This window comes from Cricetulus griseus, chromosome 8 (assembly GCF_003668045.3).
Source record: "Cricetulus griseus strain 17A/GY chromosome 8, alternate assembly CriGri-PICRH-1.0, whole genome shotgun sequence".
Classification (NCBI taxonomy): domain Eukaryota; kingdom Metazoa; phylum Chordata; class Mammalia; order Rodentia; family Cricetidae; genus Cricetulus; species Cricetulus griseus.
In genome coordinates this window covers 24,849,286-24,874,208 of record NC_048601.1, presented here as the reverse complement: position 1 = coordinate 24,874,208, position 24,923 = coordinate 24,849,286, and the positions used below count along the sequence as shown (strand labels likewise).

The 24,923-nt window shown below is 38.3% G+C and overlaps 1 protein-coding gene across 10 annotated transcripts in view; it reads right to left on the bottom strand.

The window, feature by feature from the left end:
* Window positions 1-24,923, bottom strand: part of Wnk1 (WNK lysine deficient protein kinase 1) — a 129,850-nt gene that overhangs the window by 72,430 nt on the left and 32,497 nt on the right. For all 10 annotated transcript variants that reach the window (XM_027429291.2, XM_027429292.2, XM_027429293.2 and 7 more), the window contains exons 2-4: window positions 15,617-15,789; window positions 7,574-7,794; window positions 5,277-5,434 (exon numbers count right to left, since the gene is read on the bottom strand). In XM_027429291.2, the coding sequence (XP_027285092.1) occupies window positions 5,277-5,434; window positions 7,574-7,794; window positions 15,617-15,789 (552 nt within the window). The remainder of the gene's footprint in view (window positions 1-5,276; window positions 5,435-7,573; window positions 7,795-15,616; window positions 15,790-24,923) is intronic.

The following is a 24,923-nucleotide window of genomic DNA, read 5'->3' as shown; positions in this document are numbered from 1 at the left end:
TGCAGCAGGCAAGAAATGCCCCTGTTCCTGGGAGATACAGCTTAGCACACTCAAAGGCATTATGCAAACAGACTCCATTAGGCCATGAGACCTTCTGTTTCCTAAGCATATAGTAATGAAAAATGCTCACTGTTCCTTTATCCCTGTTTTGAGCTCATTCTGAGCTACCTGGGATAAAAGCTGCACAGAATACCAGTGTAGGTAGGTACTCCTGAACAGCATTGTATAAAGTCCCCTGGTTCTGTTGAATCCCATTCCTTGGCAACAGTCACTTGCAGGTTGTGGTATCATAGTTTACACTGTCAACTTGACAGGATCTAGAATAATCTTGGAGACAAACCTCTGAGAATATATGTGAGGGATTGTACAGATTAGGTAAACTGAACTGGGAAGACCTACTCTAAATATGGGTGATACCACTTCCTGGGATGTGGTCCTAGACTGCATACAAAGGAGAAAGCTAGTTTAGCACCAGCATTCATTTATAAATGCAAAACATCACATTGAAATAAAATATGAAACATTAAAGCAACATGATTCCTCTTGAGGCGAAATGGTTGAAATTCTAGACAAAAATTCTAAATTCTAAAGTCTAGTTTTGATTTGAAAAAGATCTCAACAATAATTTAAATAAAAAATTAAGTCAACTCAAGACTTGGGAAAAAATTCAGCAACTTTGGACTGTAGACTAAGCAAAAAATGTGGGGAAAAAAAACAAAACAAACAAACTACCAGATTTTCTGAAAATGAACAGCTCAAAAAATCCAGTTTAAAAAAATTATTTGCTTGGTGGTGGTGGTGGTGCACACCTTTGATCCCAGCACTCTGAAGGCAGAGGCAGGTAGATCTCAGTGATTTAAGGATAGCCTGGTCTACAGAGAGGTTCCAGTACAGCCAGAATTACAAAGAGAAGCACTGTCTCGAAAAAAAGAAATGGATCTGAAGGGAAACCAGAGTGGTGCACACCTTTAATCCCAATACTCGGGAGGCAGAGGCAGGAGGATCTCTGTGAGTTTGAGGCCAGCCTGGTCTCCAGAGCAAGTGCCAGGACAGGCTCCAAAGCTACACAGAGAAACCCTGTCTCGAAAAACCAAAAACAAAAAAACAAAAAAAACAAAACAAAAAAAAAAAAAAGGAAAAAGAAAAAGAAAGAAAGAAATCAATGGAGAGGCCAGCAAGTTGACTCAGTGATGAAAGGTGTTTTAGGCTAAGTCTGAGAATATGAGTTTAAATCCCTGGGACCTATGGAATAGGAAAGAACCTGTACGCACAAGCTGTCTTCTGACCTCACCTGCTGTGTAAAACATACATGTTTGAGTGAGTACACTTAAGCACACACATATGCACATAAGTAAATATAAAATAAAATGAATAAAAAACAGTAACTCAATAAAAGCAAAGACTAAACTGGTGGAATAAAGAATATTAGTAATTAAAGGCAAGATTAAAGAATTATTACATTTAGACAGCAATAAAGAAAAAAATCCTGTGACTACAAGATTCAAGATGTCTACTACAGGATTAAGAGACCAAACTAACCAATCTGTGATGCACTTATGAACTGAGATACAGATTAAAGTCATGGCAAATGTCTTAAATTACTTTTCCACTGCTATTATAAAACACCATAACCAAGATAACTTACAGAATGGTTTATTCGGAGTGTACAGTTTCCAGAAAGATATAGTTTATCACCATTATCACGGTGGGAACATGACAGCAGGCAGGCATGGTCCTGGAATATCAGCTGAGAGCTCACATTCAGATTCACAAACAGGAAGCAGAAATAACACTCTGGGAATGGAACAAGTTTTTAAAACCTCAAGTTTGCTCAAAATGACATGCCTACTTCAACAAGGCCAGCCACACCTCCAATTCCTCCTAAATGGCTCCACCAAGTGGTGACCATTCTCATTCCAACCACTATAGTAAACTTATTCAATAAAATTGCTCCTAAATCTAGTGAGGACATCCAAGTAGAATCTCAAATAGACATTACCAGAAAAGAACCTCAACATATTATATTATAGTTAAACTATCAAGAGTTTAAAAGAAGAGCTGGAAAGATGGCTCAGTGGTTTAAGAGCACTGGCTGCTCTCCTGCCCTTCCAGAAGTTCCAGGACCAATTCCCAGCACCCATACAGCAGCTCACAATTGAGTATAACTCCAGTCCCAAGGGATCTGAACTCCCTGATGGCCTCAAGGATCTGTACACATGTGGTACACATGCATGCATGCATGCATGCATGTATGCATACATACATACATACATACATACATACATACATACATACATACATGCAAGCAAAAGACCCATACATAAAAATGATTTTTAAACAATTTTAAAGAGTTTAGAACAAAAGATATTTGAAAGCTTCAAGGGAGGGAGTACAGGTTATTTAGAAAGACAAATCTATCAGAATATTTTCAGACTGCTCACCAGAAACCATAGAGGCCAAGAAAGCATGGACTGATGTTTAAATATTTGCCAGTCAAGAATACTACATCCACCAAAGTTATCTTTTAAAACTGAAGGAAAGGACTGTAGAGATGGTTCAGTTGGTAAATGCTGTACAAACATGAGAACTGAGTTTGGAGCACCAGAATCCATGGCTGTACCTAGTGGTTCTTTCGTATAGTCTCTGTGTGTGTGTGTGTGTGTGTGTGGGGGGGGGGTTACAGGACACTAAAAACACACAGAATGATAGAAAAATAATGCAAATGAAGGAAAAATTGGACAAATGAGATATTTCAGCAAGTAAAAGTGTTTGCTATTTAAGCCTGATGACCCAAGGTTTGAACTGGAACCCATGGAAGGAGAGAACGAACTTCCAAAAGTTGTGTTCTGACCTCCACATATACGCCTTGGTACATGTGTACCCACACTCACACAAGCATATTGTTATAGTTTGCTTCTCTACTGCTGTGATAAACACTCTGATCAAAATCAACTTGGTAAGGAAAGGGTCTATTTGGCTTACACTTTCACATCACAACTCAACATCAACAAGTCAGGGCAGGGGGGCTGGACAGATAGCTCAGAGGGTAAGCGCACCACCGACTGCTCTTCCAGAGGTCCTGAGTTCAATTCCCAGCAACCACATGGTGGCTCACAACCTTATGAGATCTGGTGCTTTCTTCTGGTGTGCAGATATACATGAAAGCAGAATGTTGTATACATAATAAATAAAATAAAAAAGGAGGAAAAAAAAAGTCAGGGCAGGATCTTCAGGCAGGGACTGAAGTAGAGACCATGGAGAAACACAACTTACTAGCTTGCTCTCAATAGCTTACTGACCATGCTTTCTTATACAACCCAGCCAGAACCAACTTCCTGGGGTGATACTGCACCATCCACAATGTGCTGAGTCTCCCAAATCAATCATTAATTAGGAGGGTGCCCCCACAAACTTGCCTATAGGCCAATCTGATGGAGTCAATTAATTCCTCAACAGAGATTCCCTCTTTTCAGATATGTTTAGAATTGTGTCAAGTTAACAAAAATTAACCCCCTACATAAGCTCTAAAGGTTTTTTTTTTTAATGAAGAATGAATTTCTATGATAAATTAATATACGACCACTAAGCAATCACTCCAGAAATTCTCAACAACATCTAAGGTCCAAGAAGAAATTAGAACATATCTTTCAACAATAACCCTAAATGTAAAAGGTCCTAACTTTCTGAATGTATCAAAATAAGAATAAATTTAAACACAAAACTCAAATTGTTTTCTATCTGTGAAAACTCACCAAACTGGCAAAGACCCAAAGCAAAGTGACAGAAAATCTTATTTCCAAGCTATGACAGCAAACAGGAGTAGTTAAACTCCTAAATGATAAATGAGGTTTTAAGCCAAAATTAGAAAAGGATAAAGGCCACAACACAGTAACAAACAATAAAGAAGATCCTAACATTCAAAAGGCAGAGGCAGATGGCTCTCTTTGAGTTTAAGGTCAGCCTGGTCTACATAGTGAGCTCCAGGTCATCCAAAGGAACAGTGAGACTCTGTCTTAAACTCAAATAAGTACATAAATGAAGATACAATGAGAATCTGGGCATAATGGTATGTCCATATAATTGCAGCCCTGAGAAGATAGGCAGATCCCTGGTGTTTGCTGACCAGCCAATCTGGCCTACTTGCCAAGTTCCAGGTCAGTGAGTAACCCCATCTTAAAAACACAATGGATGTCACTTGGGAACAGTACCCTAGATGGACCTCTGGCCTCCTCTTCCCTAACCCTTTCCCTAATAAATAGCTTAAAGATGAACTGTAATCTTTTCTAAATTTCAAGATTTTAGAAAATAACAGGTAAAACTCAGAATTAATACATAGAAAAAAAACTGAATAGCAATCACAGGGGAATATCTTTAAATGCTAGATAATAACAAGTGCTGGCATCAATATAAAATGAGTAGAACTCTCTCAATAGTGAGACAGTCAAGAATGTCAAATGAGGTCGGCAGTGATGGCACATGCCTTTAATCCCAGCATTCAGGGAGGCAGATCTCTTGAGTTTGAGGCCAGCCTGTTCTACCCAATGAGTTTCAGGATAGCCAGGAGTATACAAACAAGAAAAGAAAGAGAGACAGGGAGAGAGAGAAGGAGAGAGAGAGAGAGAGAGAGAGAGAGAGAGAGAGAGAGAGAGAGGAGGGAGGGAGGGAGAGGGAGAGGGAGGGAGAGGGAGAGAGGGAGGGAGGGAGGGAGAGAGAGAGAGAAGACAAGAGAGAATATAGCAATTACTACAACAGGAAAGTGAACCTGCTATTTTGTCTTCTGAACCCGTCACAATATCTAACAATACCCCAGAAAGAAAAACAAAACAAACAAAAAAACAAAATACCCCTTCCTCTTTATGCCCAAGATCCCACTGAATCTTGGATACTTCTGTATCAATTATCTATCATAGTCTCACTGCCATAACATTAATCTTATCTTCTTGTTGCTTTCAGAAGTCTACAATTGAAACTACCTTTAAAGAAATATAATAGCAATACAAAACCATGGATCATAATTAAGAATTCAGATGAACTATTAAGAGATATTAGAATACAATTTCAAATAAATTAAATGATAAAGGTTAATGACTGCAAGGAAGTAGGATGAAGCTGATAGTTTATCTTTGCTCTCACTGTACACTGCCATCTAACTCAGCAAATTCCCATCCTAACAGCTTAGGCTTTCTAGTACTGCCCCCTTTTGCACAGGTAGATGTTATCCAGCTTGATTTTATTAGATATGATGTAATGTTACCAACAATTAGGCAAGGACTTACACTGGTTACTCGACGGTAGATCTGCGCAGCATTTTGGCACTCTGAGTATGGATATTCAGATGTAGCCATCTCAAGCATGCACATCCCAAAAGCATAAACATCAACGGATTCGTCGTATTTCTCCTCATACATCTCAGGAGCCATGAACTCTGGAGTACCTTAAATTAAAACAATGATTCAGACTCAACTGAGCAGTAGCAGTAGGTGCTACCTACTAGAGGTTTCAAGAAGCAAAGAGGTTGACCTGTCAGAGAAGAAACAAAACAAAACAAAACAAACAAACAAAAAAAAAAACAAAGAAAGAAAGAAAGGGGATGAAAAAAGAAAAGGGATGAAAATCTTCTTAGTCTGTTCCATCAAATATCCTATAGAAGATCTTCCATTGTAAGGTTTTTCAAACACGATGGACAATCAGGTACATGACTACTTATACAACTGAAATTATGTTCCCATTATTAATTCTGGCTAAGAGATACATTAGTATTATTCATAATGAAAACAAATAGAAGGAAAGGTAATAAAAGAAAAAAATTAACAGAGAACAAAATGAATACTGTATGATAGTAACAATAAAAAGACCAAATTCTTGTTAGATGAGTATTTACAACTAGCCTCTTGTTATTAATACTTCATTTTTTTAAGGAAGCCTTACAAGAAAAAACAAAAAGTCCTCTGTATTTACTATGTTTTTTTGTTTGTTTTGTTTTGTTTTGTGTTTTTGGTTTTTTGAGACAGGGTTTCTCTGTATTGCTTTGGAGGTTTTCCTGGAACTTGCTTTGTAGATCCGCCTGCCTCTGCCTCCGGGATTAAAGGAGTGAACCACCAACGCCCAGCTTTAGTATGTTTTTAAAGACAATAAAATGTAATTATCTGCAAAGGCTACTCACCAGAGCCTTTTTGTCATATACTTACCATTCAACCTACAGTATACAATTAAGCCTAATGCAGATACTGGAAATATAGTATGAGGCATCCTACAGATGAAAAACAAATGCACACACACATACAAATATAGAACTCAACTACAGACTGCTTTGTGAACACAGTATGTATATGTATGATCCTACAAGATTAGCTTTTATAATGATTTCAGAATCTTTAACTTCCAATTCCAAAACAAGTATTATGATATAATAAACAGAGGAAATAACTCTGTTGGGGCCAGTAATTTCAAGATGCCAAACACAATCAAATGCTTCCTATAAAGAAAACAAAAAGGGAATTCAGCTTCGAATGTATTTTTTTTTTTGTTAATATATTGTGTGAAAATGTAAACTGCATTCGAAATTCTAACTTCACAATATTCCAGTGAGAACACTGGGTTTTTTTTTTCTTTAAGTTTAAAAAAAATGCAAATTATTAGTGTACCATCCTGTTTTTATTGGCACTTAGGATTCTGACCCACTTTTAAAAATGAATGGGCTTTTAATGTCATACATATCCTATGGGAGAGCAGAATAGAATATGAACTGAAAATTTTTAAATTTCAGAGAGCTAATCCTTATCAAAACAGACATTATTTTTTTCAGCTATGACTCTAATATACAATTAAAAAGTCTGAAAGGCCACTCTTACTCTTTAGACTACTGATTCCTAATAGTTAATTTTGATCTCCTTATAGCAACATCTGGAGACAGTTTTGACTGTAACAATTAGGAGTAAATAGACAAGGTATGCTACAAGTAGTTTGTGGTAGAACCCAGGTATGCTATGAAATAATTCTATAGTATACCAGAAAACTCTATACAGTAACTGTCTAGACCCAGCTATTCAGTGTACTAAGGCTGAGATTTTGATATATCATTCATCTAAAAGGTGAGAATAAAGGAAAGTTGATGAAAGCAGTTTTCCACAGTATACCCCAATATATTTCTATTATCAAATCAAGTTTTTACAGGCAGGTATTCTTGAAGATATAGCCAACAGACATTTCTGAAACTAAACTACATATAAATTCCATTTATTTTATAAAAAACACAACACATTGCTTCTACTGTATAAATATGAATATCAGACACTATTAACAGAATGACTCAATAAAAAAGAGGTTGTATCAATGAAGTTCACCTTATTTCTCTAGATGTAACTTTATAAAACATCAACAGTCTTCAAAATGATTTTAGAAGCTTAAATATTAAAAATTCTTCATTTCATATTTAAGTAGACTTGATCATTAGGTTCACGATATGAATTTCTAAGGGCTTATTTGGTGTCAGAAAAGATATGCAAGGGTCAGGTTTCTAAAGAAAAGCTATATCAAAAGGCCAGACTGGTTCCAAAGCACACTGGAAACATACCTATCACACTCTTGGCAAAAGAAGCCCGCTTTAGAGTTGCCAGACCAAGGTCTCCAATCTTGACTGAGCCCGTAGGGCCAGTGATAAAGATGTTGTCACATTTAAGGTCCCGGTGAATAATTGGTGGAGTCCGTGTGTGGAGAAACTGAAGTCCTTTAAGGATTTGCCGACACCAGCTTCTTAGAACTTTGATTTTCATCACTTTAAACCTTTTTAAGTACCTGGAAAAGGCAAAGTAAACCAAAGAGGTTATCAATAATACGAGCTTTCTGCTTTGAAGAATTCCATTAAATTCTAACATACCAAAGATAGGAATATCAAATTTAGAATATTGAGACTCAGTAAGGGTTAGTAAAACTTTAGTAAGTTAAAGGGGCTAAGATAAGCTTAAAATAAAATTCTATTAAAAGACAAGAAATAAGTCCTTGAAATATTTTTCTAGTTGAGTAATGAACTTTTCTTGAAAAAATGTTTATTTTTATGTGTGAATATATGCATCTATGCACGTGGGGTGGGAGACTGCATGCACCTGTGCAGTGCAGAAGTCAAAAGAGACAGCTGAGTCCCTTGGAGCTGGAGTTATAGGTGTTTACCAGTTGCCTGGCTTGTTTCTTGGATGCTGGGATATGAGCTCTTATCTTCAAGATTGTGCAGCAAGTGATCATTTATATGGCTAGAGTTTATTTGAAAAGGATCTATGTAAACCAGGCTAGCCTCAAACTTGTAATTCTTCTGCCTCTGCAATCTATCTTTCCTTCCTTCCTTCCTTCCTTCCTTCCTTCCTTCCTTCCTTCCTTCCTTCCTCCCTCCCTCCCTCCCTCCCTTCCCCCCCCCCCAGAACTGGTCTCATGTAACCCAGGATAGCTACAAACTTTCTATATAACTAAGGATGATCTTGAACTCTTGATTCTGCTGCCTCTGCTTCCCAAAGTTAGAACTTTAAGTATTTACCACCATGCCCAGTTTTTGCAGTGCTAGGGAATAGAAACCAGGCCTATGTGCACACTAGGCAAACAGCTTAACAACTTAGAGCTTCACCCCAAGCTCTAAGAGAAACTATTTAATTAGCAGTTGGTAAGAAAACTGCTATAACAGAAAAAAAATGTATACTTTAAATTAGTTTGCTACTGACATAACTAAAAGAATTCTGCTTTTAATGGAGTGGCTTCTGCTGGTTAAAAAAAATGCAAAATGGGCTGACAAGATGGCTTACTAGGTAAAAAAGAACAGACCAACTCCTCTAAGTCATGTACCACCCAAAGGTTACCCACACACATGCCTAAACACAAAAATAAATAAATAAAACCCACAAAACACTGATTGAAAGGAGATGAAGAACAAAACAAAATCAGTCAAAGTGATTTCACATGAGAAAAAATGGAAAGCAATGTGTAAGCAGCCTCTTCCTAGGTATGTATGTGCACATGAATGTACATGTGGAAAGAAAGGTCAACTTCGATTGTCCTTCCATACATCTTGTATTTTAAGCCAGGGTTTTATAACTGACTGATAGAACTCATTAAGTAGGCCAAACAAACTGGCAAGGAAGCTTCAAGGACCCATCTGATTCTATTACTGCAGCATTGCGCTCATAAGCAGATAACTATGCCTTGCATTTTTTATGTGGGCTTTATGAAGACTGATTTCTTCATGATTTCCTGATCAGTGGGTAAAGGTACTTGCTGCCATGCCTGATGACAATCCCCATGATTCACATGGTATAAAGATAATGGATTCCTATTAAGTGTTCTTTGACCTCCATATGCATGCTATGACATGTGTATGTGTACATACACATAAGAAAATGCAGTAATTTTTTAAAAAGTCTTATGTGGTAAGTGGAACAAATTTTGGACATGGTGTAATAAAGAACAGTTCTATGACTGCAATGAAATGCTGGTAAGTAAAGGAAAGGGGGGTCTGGGGAGATGCTTCAGTGGTTAAGAACACTTGCTCTTCTTCTAAAAGACCTAAGTTTAGATCCTAGCATCCATGCCAGGCAGCTCCTAACTGCCTTTAACTCCAGCTCCAAGGAATCTAACACCCTGCTCTAGCTTCTGTGAGTATCTACATATGGGTAGTGTATACATACATGCATGCACATAGAAAAACACAAGAAGGAGAAGGGCAGATAACATGGTGCATGAACCTAATGCTTAAGTTTGATTTCTGGAATTCATAGTGGAAGGAAAGCAGTACATCCTGGATTTAGTCTTCTGACTTCTTCACTGGTGCCATGACATGGTGAGTCTGGACTAGTACACACACATCATTCTCATTCATATTCTAATTTATTCTCATAGTCTCTCTCCTCTTCCCCACCCCAATAATAATAAAATACACTTTAAAAAGAGACCAGCTCAACAAAAGGGAAATCATGCCATTATGCTTAGTACTAGAAACCCAGCCAACTACCTAGGACTAATGAAGATGTGGATCTTGGAGGAAAATCTATCACCTCCACTTTACTAAAACAACATAATCCCTAACAACATTCTAAATTTTTGTTCTTATACCTACAAAAGTGTAGTTCTTATCCCTCAATATGGAAAGTTCTCTTTCAGATAGAGACCATTATAACAGACAACAAATCAGAATGCAGAGTTGTATCGCCCACACATAACTGATACATATCCACAACACAACTGCAGCACCTAAGGCTCAAAATCATTGTGGAAGAGGGGCCAGAAAGATTTAAAGAGCCAGGGAACAGAGAGTTTATGTGTTTTCTATAAATGTCAGAAGCTATAAAGTCTCTCTAACATGCCCACTTAAACATGACCCGAACAAAAACATCAACAGATATGCTAACATGGGAAGGAGAAAGTCTCAACCCTAAACAAAGGCCTATAATTAAGGAATACTGTGTGGGAAAATTATCTATCAAATACAAAATGGTCAGCCCTGAAAACATATAAAGAAAGTAACATTATATAGACTGAGTAAGTACTTATATACTTTGGAATATGTGTACACACACACATATATATAACAACTGAAGAGAAGGAGGCCATGAATTTGAAAGAGAACCAAGGGGAGCAGATACCATGGGAGGGCTTAGAGGGAGGAAATGGAGTTATAATATCAAAAAATAAAATATTTAAGAAGGCAAGGAAAAACTGGATGGGGCAGCTCATGCCTTTAATCCCAGCACTCTGGATGCAGAGGCAGGCTGATCTGAGTTCCAGGACAGCCTGATCTGCAGAGAAAAAAACTGTTTTGAAAAACCAAAATTAAAAGAGAAGGAAGGAGGACTGGGGGAGGGGGGCGCTTGGGAGAGGGATTCCAGAAACTAGCCACAGTGGAAAAGCCCTCAATTCTGTATATTTTCTATCCATATCTGTAGTTGACTGATGAAATATGTACACAGGCAACATAATCTACTAAAGGAAAGAGTATAGCACAAGAGTCTCTGATATCTATCACTACAGAGAAGCTATTGTTTAGGAAATGCATTGTGATGTACATTTTATTTGTTCACATGCAGGCTGAGTAGAGGAAAGCGTCTACTAATATTTTCATATTAGTACCTTTAAAGTACATGCAACTAATTAATGGGGGAAAATCTGTATTTTGTGAAGGTCTATCAAAAACAAAAAACAACAACAACAACAACAAAATCACAGTATAGAAGCAAGTATTAGCTAGGAAATGTGTGTTTTACATGAAAGTGTACAATATTAGCACCAAATTTGTGAAGAGGTGAGGATATAAACAAAATCTCTATAGTAGTCATTTCTTAAAAAATCCTACACAGGGGCTGGAGAGATGGTTCAGTGGTTAAGAGCACTGTCTGCTCTTCAGAGGTCCTGAGTTCAATTCCCAGCAACCACATGGTGACTCACAACCATCTATAATGAGATATGCTGCCCTCTTCTGGCATGCAGGCATAGACTATGTGGATAGAACACTCTTACATAAAAATAAAATAGATAAACATTTTTTAAAAAATCCTACACACACCAGATCTAGATCTATCAGAAGAGTAGAACTAAAATAAACCTCTACATTAGGATGTAGCAATTAAATAAACCTATTAGCAAAGGCAAGTTGTTTAATTTTTTTATGTGTATTGGTGTTTTGACTACTCTATGTCTATGCTCCAAGTGTTCCCTAGTGTCCACACTGGCCACAAGAGGGTGTCTCATCCTCTGAAGACTAGACATTTGTGTGCTACCATGTGCTTCTGGAAGAGAACACAATGCTCTTAACTGTTGAGCCATCTCTCCAGCCCCTAAATACTTTTAATCCTTAAACCTGCTTTTGGAGTCAGGAATGGTGGCGTATATTTTAATCCCAACACTTGGGAGGCAGAGACTGAATACTGAAAATAGAAGTGTACCATGAGCTCTTGTGAAATTTTAATTTTAATGATTTGTTCTTAGGCATAGATATTTTCTAGATCTTTCTCAATTGTGCCTGTCCTTTTCTTATGGAGTCCCATTTCTTTTCTTATGCCTTCTATTCATTCTCATTCCCCTCATATAACTGTTTGTATATTCACTTTCATCCTTACAAAAACACTTAAAAATGATTACTTTCAGAATCACCATAGTATCTTTAATTGCTCCAGTATTAATCGCTAGTGTGTGTTCATGATTTTTGGTGGATTATTTATTTAACTGTGAAGACACCTGTCTTAACTACCTTTCTATTGCCATAGCAAAACAGCACGATCAAGGCAACATATTAAAAGAAAGCAGTTAATTGGGCTTACAGTTTCAGAGAATCCATTACAGTGGAACCAAGATATGGCAGCAGGAACAGCTGAAAGCTCACATAATGATCCACAAGTAGTAGACAGAGAAAACGACTAGGAGTGATGCTAGTCTTATGAAAACTTAAGGCCTGCCCCCAATGACACACCTCCAACAAGATGAGACCTCTAATCCTTCCCAAATAATCCCATCAACTGAGAACCAAATATTCAAGTGCATCAGACTATAGGGACCATTCTCATTCAAATTATTACATCATTTTTGAAAACTTGGTTGTATAGTGTGACCAATCAACTATGACAATGTCATTGGAAATTTCCTCTGGAAGAACTTATGGCATACATCTTTTAGCTTGAGTTTCCTATACTAAATAGGCAGTAAAATTTGTATTTTTTCACATATATGTTCTATTCTATAGACACACACACACACACACACACACACACACACACACAGGTTATGTTCCACTCCTTTTCTCTGCTGAATTCCAAGGCCTTTTTTGGTCATTTTGTGAATACCAAAACTAGTACTTGATGTGGGATGTCCTTCTGTATGGTGTGAATATGTTTTATTACCATTGGTTAATAAAGAAGCTGATTTGGCCAACAGCCAGGCAGAATAGAGCCAGGAGGGAAATCCAAGCAGAGATGGAGGGAGAAGAAGGGCAGAGTCTGGGAAACACCATCTAACTGCCAAGGAGAAAGATGTCCAAGCATCACTGGAAAGCCACAGCCACATGTCAATACACAGATTAATAGAAATGGGTTAATTTCAATGTAAGAGCTAGCCAGTAATAAGCCTGAGCCATCTGCCAAACAATTATTATTAATGTTAAGCCTCAGACTGATTATTTTATAAGTGGCTATGGGAGCAGGCATAATGAATAAAAGGTACCAGCTACAAATACCCACTTCCTCAAGCAGGATATCTGGTATAACTCTGATTTATTTCTTTTATTTTTTTCTGGGGATTATTCTTTCCCCCACTGGGAGACAGGGTGACTAAATAAGGCACTGAAGACATGGCTCAATGGTGAAGAGCACTTGCTACTCTTGCAGAGGACAGAGTTCAGTTCCTAGCACCCATATCAGACAACCCACTACAGCCTGTAATTCTAGCTCTAAACGATCTGCTACCCTCTCCCTTCCTCTAAAGACTTTCACATAGATATGGCATACACTCACACAGATAAATACACTTACACATGAATAAAAAATAAATCATGAAAATTTTAACAGATTATTAATTTTATTTTATGTGTATTTTTGCATGTGTACACATATGTGCACGAGTCAGAAGTATCAGATCCCCTGGATCACAGATGTTCATGACCTACCATGTGAATGCTGTGAATCAAACATGGGTCCTCTGCAAGAGGAACCTTAACCATTGAGCCATCACTCTAGCCCCATAAATCATTTTAGACAGGCAGGCAGGCAGGCAGGCAGGCAGGCAGGCAAGCAAGCAAGCAAGCAAGGCACAAGTAAACCATTGTAGTGTGCTCTTAAGTGTGTCTGACAGAATTCTGACAATCAACTAGGAATCTGAACCAGTGAAAAGAATCTCAAGATGTAAATAGACACACAACTACCACACAATTTCCTTTAATCCATTCATGTATTTATCAAGTTTCAGACACAGTGCTACAAAGTATAGTAGAAGAAAAAGGAATGTGAATATTAAGGAGCCTGGAAGAATAAGAAGAGTTGAAGGCACCAGATTAAAAACAAATTGATTTAGAGCATTCAGTGACACATGCAAATCAGTGACTATAATCAAGACACAAATACTATGTTCCAAAGACCTAATATGAATCAGCTCAATACTATTTATTTAATAAAGAAAGATAGATGGCTGTTGGTAAAAGCTCCTGCCAACAAGCCTGGAGCTCCACCTCCCAGACCCACATGGTAGGAGAGAACTGAGTCCCAAAATTTACCTTCTGACCTCTACACTCACATCATGATACACATGCCTGTATTCATACACAAAAACATAAATATAATGTACCAGGCAGTGGTGGCGTATGCCTTTAATCCCAGTATTGAAGGGACACAAAAGCAGGCAGATCTGTGAATCAGGAGGCAGAGGCAGGTGAGCCACCTGACATAGGTGCTGGAAGTTGAACTGAGGTCCTGTGTAAGAGCAGCAAGCACTTAACTGCTGGATCATCTCTCCACCTCTCTTTTACTATTATTATTATTAGTATTATTATCATCATAATCATTATTATGATTACTATGAGAGAGACAGAGCTATTAAGTGAATGTCTCATGTGGATGTTTACAAAGGCCAAAAGAGGCTATCTGATCCCTTGGAGCTAAAGTTACATGTAGCTGTAAGCTGCTGGATGTGGATGTTAAGCAACTGAACTCTGGATCTTCTGGAAGAGCAGCAGCACTCCTTAATTTCTTAACTACTGAGACATCTTTCTAACCTAGTCTCCAAGTAATTGAATTTTTAAAAATTACTGTGGTATGTTATTTGTCCTCTTTATTTTGTGGGTGACGTAATTTGAGACAAGGTCTCACTATAGCTCTAATTGGCCTGAAACTTGCTATGTAGACCAGGCTGGTCTCAAACTCATAGATATCCACCTGCCTCTGCCTCCTGAGTGCTGGGATTAAAGGCTTGCACCACCACTGCCCAGCTTCCTATAACAAACTTATACCATGTACTTTACAATAGCTTCCTTTCTCAATATAATAAACAGACGCTCCTGACAAACTTGTGATTTCAAAAGTATAGCCCATTTTTTCATCCAAAGCTCTTGGTACTTCTATGTTACCTAACCTATTTTTCTCAAGTGTGGCTATTTTGATTTTAATTTTTAGTGCTACGAGAAATAAGACTATAGCGCGCTCTCTCTCTCTCCCCCCCCCCTCTCTCTCTCTCTCTCTCTCCCTCCCTCCCTCTGTGTGTGTATACACACACACATATATACACACACACACACACACACACACAAACACACACATATATATAGTGAAAAATAAAATGTGATCAAATATTTAATATAGTTTAATCTCACTTTAACCACTAGAGGGCAACCTTATCATTGATATTTAATCCCTAAACCTCAATTTCAGAAATATCAATCAATATGACTTAAAAAAAACTAGGTTTATTCATCAAAACCTCATTCCAATAGTTGCCAATAAGTAGCCACCATATCATTTTATAAGAGGATTCTGCGAGTAGAAACACACGGTACTGTGAAGGTTGAAGGATTATTTCTGCCTTAGTAGGTAAAACAACAAACGTAGTTCTAAAACAGTATTATCTGGAAATTCTTGCTCATCTTTTTAAATACTGATAGACTTACGTTTTAAGTGTTCCAGATGTCATTAGTTCAGTCACTAAAACAATGCATTTTTTCCCTTTTACTGTGGATTCCCAAGAGTCATAGAAGCGAACAATGTTGGGATGTTGAAGACCCTTTAACATTTCTGCCTCTTCTTTGAATCTCTGCCTTTCGGACTTTGTTAACTTTCGATCCTAAAAGGAAAAAAAAAAAACAGAACAATGTGATTTAAAATAATAAAGCACAAGTCACACAGCTATATTAAGATGCTAAACAAGCTGGGAATGATGGTACATGTCTGCAATCTCAGCACTCAGAAAGGTTCTTGAGGCAGGAGGATGTCAAGGTCAAAAACCTGTCTAAAAAAATAAAACATGCTAATTATGTATTAATTAATGACAAATAGCATTAAAATTAAATGGAAACACTAATAACAGTCATTTTCATGCCCTATGGGTCTGAGAAAAGACTACTGCATACTTAAATTAGATTATAAAGTGATGCTTGATATATTACTTATCATTAGTATCAATGTATGTCTAAAATATAAATTCATTTGCTACTTCCCAAATCAGTCAGTAATTGTTAGAAATAGGCAATTAATGTCATGGAATGGTAATGGGTTTTTGAAGGCAAAAAGATTAAATAATAACTATAGTTCTATCTTTGTACTAATTAGAACTTTCTTTATGACTATACTACATTACCCAACAAAACTTACCAGAATCAAGCAATCTAATAAGCATCTTTCATCAAGTGTTTAAAGTTCTTGGTGACTTTATAGGAACTAATTTACTTCCTATCTGAGATGAAGAATGGGAAAAGCATCCAATTTGTTTTTATACCTTAACAAGATCCATATACACAATGTGTTGATTGTTCTGTTTATTAAAATGGAAACTATCTCTAGCCACTCACTCTCAGAATAGATACTTTAATGAAGTATTCCCAGCAAAACTAAAATGTGATTTAATATTACAGTATTTTTGCAAAACTAAGTGATTTAATATTACATACCTAATTTATAACCTCTGTGAAACTAGAGTGGCCCCTTCTTTCTACTCTTTACTCTCAAATAAACACTATCCTGAATTTAGATATGTAAGAAACATATGATTTTTACAATCTGTAAAAAACTTTTGAACAACTTACATTACCTGCTCAGGAATCTTTAGGCACTTCCTCATTTGCTGTTTCTCTAATACCACAATTAAGTTTCCCTGTTAATCTTCTTGGGCTTGCATACAAAACTTTATAGGACACTAGGTTTTTTTTGTTTTGTTTTATTTAGACAGGATCTCTCTATATAGCTCTGGCTGCTCTGAAACTAACAAGTCTGGTCATTCAACTCACAAAGATGCACTTGCCTCTGATTCCTGAATGCTAGGATTAATGGCACGGGCCACAAAGCCTAGCAAGTTACTGTTTCTTGTAGGACTCACAAACTTCTTTAAGATTTATATAAACTGGAGAGATGGCTCAATATTTAAAGAGCAGATAGCTCATCAGTTAAGAGCAGTTGTTGGTCCGGCAGAGGACCCAGGTTCAGTTTCCAACACCAGCATAACAGAGCCCAAACATCCATGATTCCAGTACCGAGAATCTAAGACACCTTCTTCTGACCTCCTCTGGCACCAAGCATGTATGTGATGTACATTATATGTAGAAAAACACTCACATCCATTTAAAAATCTAAAATCTTTCTAAAGATTTATAAACTTGCACAAGAATTAAATGTTAGTTTTTATTAACTTCAAATTTTAATTGGGGGGGTTGTTGTTTTGTTTTTTTGAGATAGGGTTTCTCTGTGTATCCGTGGCTATCCTGGAAGTGGGTCTGTAGACCAGACTGGAGTGGAACTCAGAGATCTGCACACCTCTGCTTCTAGGATTAAAGGCATGGGCCACCACATACAGCTTAAAATTTATCATTTATTTATGAATGCAAACATCTAAGACAGTCAGGGCTGTTAAAAGGAGAAACTCTGTCTCAAAAAGAAAAAAAGCATACATGTGTGCATGTGAGACTTATCTTTATTGTTTCTCACTACCCATTGCTTTCTTTTGGTTCCTGATTCTCAGATATATCACTATCTTCACTAAATTTCTTTTCAGTTACTGTTATAACACATCCTTGCTTATTATCTTCTTATTACTATCATTATTAATTGCACTTTAGGGAGGCAAGGATACAAAAAGACATGTGCCAGGGTCTTAGACTCTGCTCCAGATATAAGGGAGAGAGGACCATAAACCAAATGCCTCCAAATGAAAATACATGTGAGTCTGAAATCTAGATGGCGGAGGAGGCTAATACATGGACATCCACAAAGAATAGAAAACATAGGTCAGGCTAGGATGGTGGTGTCATGCCTATAATCTCAGCACTGAGTTTGAGGTCAAACTGGGCTAATGATACCCTGTTTCCCTCCAAAATACAAAACAAACAAACCACCTCCAAACCAAAGCAGAACAGAATAACAAGAAAAACTACAAGGTCAAGCAGCCAGACTCAAAAGTATCTATAGGGAAGTTTGAGAAAGGAAACAAGTCATGACTCCTATTCACTACTCTTCTCACTGGTATCAAAAACAAGTCTAAGGGCCAAAGAAATGGCTCAGCAAGTAAATGCACTTGCCCACAAAGACATATGGCCCCAGTTCAATCTGTAGTATTTACATGGTGGAAGGAGGGAACTAACTCCTGAAAGATATCTTCTGACTTGGAACTTACATTTAAAACACACACACACACACACACACACACACACACACACACACACACACACACACACACACACACACACACACACGGTGATACATACGAATAACCCTAGCACTTGTGAGGCTGGGAGGAGGTTCAGCCTGTGCTACTAATATGACAGACCCTAACTCAAAACAAAAGTACAAAGAACTAAGAGAAAAGGGCCAGGGAAGGTGAGACAGGAGGGAGTATGATTATACCAAAGAATTTATTAAGAAGAAGAGTTTACTAGCCATCTCTTTCACCAAACCCAATGCCTGGATGAGAGAGTCATCTTCCCTCATTCATGAGTGGCCCTATGAGTCATAATAATCAGTTTAATTACAACAGTCCCCTCTAGCTTCCACTGCATTCCTGCTTCATGAGCAAGCAAGTTTTTCCACATCTTCTTTGGAACTTCCTCCTCCTTAGAATCTTGCTCTCTAATTTTTCACTGTAAGACTGGCAAAACATTAATTCACTGAGCTAGTGAGATGACACTTGTCATCAGGTCTTTGATAACCTGTGACCCAAATGATGGAAGGAGAAAACTGGATTCCACAAGTTTTCCTTTCACCTCAACACATCACACACATATCCAAGCTCCAAATTAAAAAAAAAAAAAAAATTAAAGTAGTAATTTTTTAAAGTAATGTTTAAAAATACCAAACTCTCACAAATTTTTGCACTTTATTTCAACTTCCCAGAAAAAGGCTGTGTCCCTTTATCCACAAAGTCACCTAATCTGTGCACTAGGGGTCATTACTCATGGTGACAGAATTATTGTATTACTGGCTATCTCTCCAAGTATGAACTTTCCAATCAAGACACAAGTCAAAGTAACTGAGGCTAGTTGACTGAAGAAGGTAGTGCTTTTTCTCATTTAGTATTTGATTTCAATACATTTTTATTTCATATTAGATCAAGTTTTCATTGTACTACTATCACATCGGTATTTCATTTCAGTCTTTTTAACACCTCCAGAGAAGCTAAGAATCAAGGAGGACCCTAAGAGACACATGCATGATGCCCTGGAGAAGGGGAAAGGGCCAAGAGCTCTAGAACAAATTGGGAGCACGGGGTGGGTGTGGGTGGGGGAGGTTAGGAGAAAGAGGAGGGGAGAAGAGGAGGGGGGAGGAGAACTCAATCAGGAAGATTGAGTCAGGGGATGAATAGAGGAGAGCAAGAAAAGAGATACCTTAATAGAGGGAGCCATTATAGGTTTAAAGAGAAATCTGGCACTAGGGAAATGTCCAGAGATCTACAAGAATCTAAGCAATAGTGGAAAGGCTACCTTAATGCCCTTCCCCTATAATGAGATTGATGACTACCTTATATGCCATCCTAGAGCCTTCATCCAGTAGTTGATGGAAGCAGAAGCAGAGATCCACAGCTAAGCACTGAGCCAAACTCCTGGAATCCACTTGTAGAGAGGGAGGTGATGAGCAAAGGCGGCAAGACCATGCTGGGGAAACCTACAGAAACAACTGGGGAACCAGCATAGGACAGAACCAGGCCCACTGAACCTGGATGTCAGATAGGAGGCCTGGGAAGTCTATGGGGCCTCTTGCAGTGGAACCAGTATTTATCCCTAGTGCATAAATGGACTTTGGGAGCCCATTCCCCCATGGAGGGATACTCTCTCAACCTAGATACACAGGGAAGGGCCTAGGCCCTGCCCCAAATGATGGACAGGCTTTGGTGATCCCCATGAAGGCCTCATTCTCCTTGGGGAGTGGATGGGGGAGGGCAGAGGGGGACGGTGGGGGGCATGGGGGGATGGGAGGGAGACAGAACTGGGACCGATATGTAAAATAAGACTGTTTCTAATTTAAATAAAGAATGTATAAAAAATAACTCTTAAAAGATACCAAGGAGCCTAAGTTAGGAGGACAGAGTTCAAGGCCAGTCTGACATTATCTAAAGCAAAAACAAAAATATAAAAGAAAAAAGGAAGCAGTGAAAGATGGGAGAATCTGCCTATGTTTTCAGGCTAATCTTTAACTCCTGGGCTCAATCAATTCTCCTGTCTCAGCCACCAATGTAGCAGCTGCACCTGATTTAAAATATACTTTGTTACCAGACATGGTGGCTCATTACCTGTATGTAACACCAGTACTCAGAAGGCTGAGGCAGGAAGATCATGAGTTTGAGATTAATCTGGATTACAGATATATCTGGTAGCCTGAGTGACACAGTACCCCCAACACACACACAAACACACCTACCTTAGAGTCTCAGTTCACTGCCACTTTTACCTGGGGTAGCAGGGATCTAATCTTGCCAAAGGTTTTGACTGCTGCCATTAGTTTTGCTGTATGATTTATGACAGTAGATAATGAAGCTAATTTAAGCTGCAATTTGTCTGTTGAAATCCCATATATGCTGTTTCTGTGGACAAATTCTAAGCTTACTTAGATTTGGTGACTCAGAGATGGTATCATCCTAGCTGTGACTATTAAGCAATGAACTTAAATCTTAATCTTATCTGTATGTGACTGTATGTACCTGGTTATAATTCTAAGAATGTACTTTATTCAGCTGACATGCAACAAGTTTGCTTCTTAGTCTGAGTTTCTCGTCATTTGTTCTCATTCAGTAGTTTGTTTCTCTATGCCTTTATCACATAGGTGATGGAAGTCTTATGGGAAGGAGTAGGGGTGACTTCTCTTACCTAAAAGATCTTCCAACTCACCTCCCCATTCCCAGAGACTCCTATCTTCCCTAATCCGTAACCCTGGCTCTATTCAGACTGCTTCTGACTTCCCAATAGACACAAAACCCAACAGCCCCTTCCAAGTCAAGTCTCCAACAAAGAAATCTTCAGCTGCATTATTCAGAATACAAGGGAAACAAGTGATTTAAGCAAGTATCCTCCCACAATCTGAACCAACATGGGAACAATAGGTGGCATTCCAAAGAATTCCCTATTAGGGTGCATTTTAAATAACTAGAATAAATTTAAAATGGATAGACCAACAAAGAAAAAGCTTTTGCCATATGCCTACAATATCAACTGGGAATTAAAAAATCTCAATCTTCAATGATGCTATTATTACAATCATTAGACTATTAGATGCTATTAGACCTGTTTTGTAAAAATTTAAGAAAAAGGCAAGAGCACCTCATGTCCCCATCTTAATGGCCTACTATGGGATCTACAGCTGAGACATGGCTGCTATATGCTAACACTGCCATCTTAGAAGATCCTCTTCTGCTGGGTGGTGATGGCACACACCTTTGATCCCAGTATTTGGAAGGCAGAGGTAGGGCAGATCTCAGTGAGTTCAAGGCCAGCCTGGTCTACAGAATGAGTTCCAGGGCAGCCAGGACTATTACACAGAGAAACCCTGTCTCAAAAAAAAAAAAAAAAAAACCAAAATAAAACAAAAAAGATCCTCTTTTAACAGCACTTACAATATTGTCATTCTAAACAAGTTTGAATTCATAAACTCTAAGGGAGAAACTGTAAGGATCTCGTGGGCTGTTTTTAATTCAGAGATAAAAGGAACGGCAGTCTTTATCAAAATAATCCCAATGTGTATCACTTTTGGAGAGTTGAAAGACCATAAAATCTGTTAGTACTCCAACAGATAGGAATAGTATCAGACAAACAAAAGAAGTTATGTGCTCTATAAGACATGCCAAATAGAAATGGAGGAACCATTAGAGTGCAGTCTCCTTCTTTATGACAGATCTGGTCCTATGTAGTAAAACCATGATTCTCATTATAAACTTTATAGAGGATTTTTTTAAATTCATTTTATTTGACTGAAGGATTTATAGATCTTACTGACACTTCACAGTAGAGAAAAACAACAACAAAGGATTATGTGGGCCATTTAGCAGCATGCTGATGCACAGCAATGTTTCCAATCTTGGTATTTATCAAGTTAGGGAAATTCTACCCCAGATAGCTTAACAGGAAATATCAGAAAGACAACCACTATCAGAAAACAAGTGATCATATTATTTGCCTTATAGAAGAAATAAAAAGGCATGTAACCAAGGCTGGTAATTATGACAAAAAGTTTGTAAAATTACTTAAACAAGGAAAAATTTCTGTCCTCTTCCCTGGATTGGTGCTTGGGCCCTTAAAAAGTACACTAATGTTAGCCCTGAGTCATCAAAAGGAAGGGCCTTCCTAAAGTATTTTTTATCTATGTCTGCTCCAGATTATCACAGAAGCTTTAAAAGGCAAAAATGGGATCCTAAAGGACAACAAACAGACACATAGGGGTTTTAGAATCATTAATAGTAGAGATAGGATAAAAGAAGCAGAAAGGCCCACAGAAATAAACTAAAGGTTGAATGGCTAGCTGCTGCTGTGAACCTTGGGCCACTCTGGGGATGCCCACCAACAGAAAATAATATGGTTTCAAGAAGGTCCTAGCTAGAGCTATCACCCAGCCAAGCGTCTGAAAATTCATATATGTAAATGAAAGGGACACTGGGGGAAAAAATTCCAACAGTTCCTGCACTGGAAAAGAGAATATCTCCATTCTGAAACAAGTACAAAGACAAAAAATATCTTGGGAGCTAAAGGACTGTAGATCCTTACCCAGGAATCCAGCCTCCAGCAAGCAAAGAAAAAAGAATTTCAGAACAATTAATAATACTTGAGGTACTTCTCACTTGCTTTCCAACTATAAACCTGAAAGTTTCTAGGAATCACCAGAAACCCCATTTGCAGAGAAAGGATGTGTACTAGACTCCTTGTGTGGCTCTAGTGGTTTCTGGTTTTACCTTATCAGATTATAACTCTGCTCAAGGCATTTCCAGAGCCATCCTATAATTTGACTTCCTAAGGTTTTCCCACAAAGGTTTTCTAGAAACTTTCTGAGATGTTAACTTTTTTTTTTTTTTTTCCCCCGAGACAGGGTTTCTCTGTGTAGCTTTGGAGCCTATCCTGGCACTCACTCTGGAGACCAGGCTGGCCTCGAACTCACAGAGATCCACCTGCCTCTGCCTCCCCAGTGCTGGGATTAAAGGCATGCGCCACCAACATCTGGCATGAGATGTTAACTTCTGAGCCACCAAAGGCACACAGGGCTAACACTAAGACAAAAAATCCATTTTAAAGGGATTTATTTATTTTTAAAGGTAGGTGTGTGTGTGTGTGTGTGTGTGTGTGTGTGTGTGTGTGTGCGTGTGCGTGTGCGCGTGCGCGTGCGCGTGCGCTCGCAGTATTTTGCATGCATGTATGCCCACAGGCCAGAAGAGGGCACCAGATCTCATTACTGATGGTTGTGAAATACCATGTGGTTGCTGGGACGAGCAGCTACTGCTCTTAATCACTGAACCATCACTCCAGTCCAAGAAACCCATTCTATATTTGGGTATGCCTCACTTTCTGTAACTTGGAGAAGCCCATACCCATTGTTCTCAGGGGAGTATCTTTCTTTTTCATCGAACACTTACGTTTCAGTCTTATTAAAATTTCTTTAAGGACAGCAAGATGGATGAGTGGGTGAGACATTTGTCATATACGCTGGAGTTTTTTCCTAGATCTCACATCTTAAGTAGAACCAAATCCAATGTTTGTTCTCTGCCCCCCCCCCCCCGCCGCCATGTGCATGCAGTGGCATATGTGCACAACCTCAAATATGTCTTTAAGAAAAAGACCACATTGGACCAGCCAGTGGTAGCAGATGCCTGTATTCTCAGAACCACCAAGTCTTGAGGTTAGGATTATGAATGAGACCAGCCTAGGTTACTAATGAGACCCTGTCTCAAAAACATAAACTAGGGTTGGAGAGATGGCTCAGAGGTTAAGAGCACCGACTGCTCCTCCAGGGGTCCTGAGTTCACTTCCCAGCAACCACATGGTGGCTCACAACCATCCGTTATGAGATCTGGTGCCCTCTTCTGGTGTGCAGATATACATGGAAGCAGAATATTGTATACATAATAAATAAATAAGATCTTTAAACACACACACACACACACACACACACACACACACACACACACACCCACCCACTAGGATTGGGGAGAGAAGGCTCAGTAGATAAGAATGATTACTATTCTCTTCCACAGGACCCAAGCTTGTATCCCAATACTCACAAAGGAAGGTTCACAGAACTGCCTGTTAACTCCAATCCCATCAGTTACTCTAATTTTTTGACTCAAACTTCATCTTTCTGAAAAATACAATACTAATGCTTAGTACAATGTAGCAAACTTCAGCTCATTGTTCTACAGAAATGCTGCCATTTAAAAAGTCCACAAGGCCTCAGACCTACACAAAGAAGTATAAGCAACTAAGGAATGCCTAAGAGTGGGACAAATAGTGTTTGCCAGGGAATAACACACCAACTGGCTATCTAATACCAAATGGCCATCCCTAAAAACATACATACAAGTAGCATTATACAGACTCAGTAGGTTATATTTAGGAATATATATGCATATACTAACAACAAAAATAAAGGCTATGAATTTAAAAGAGAGCAAGGAGGAATGTATGAGAGGGTTTGGAGGGAGGAGGGGGAAGAACAGAATAATGTAATTTTATTATAATCTCAAAATTAAAATAATTTAAAGATTATTTCGGGCTGGAGAGATGGCTCAGAGGTTAAGAGCAC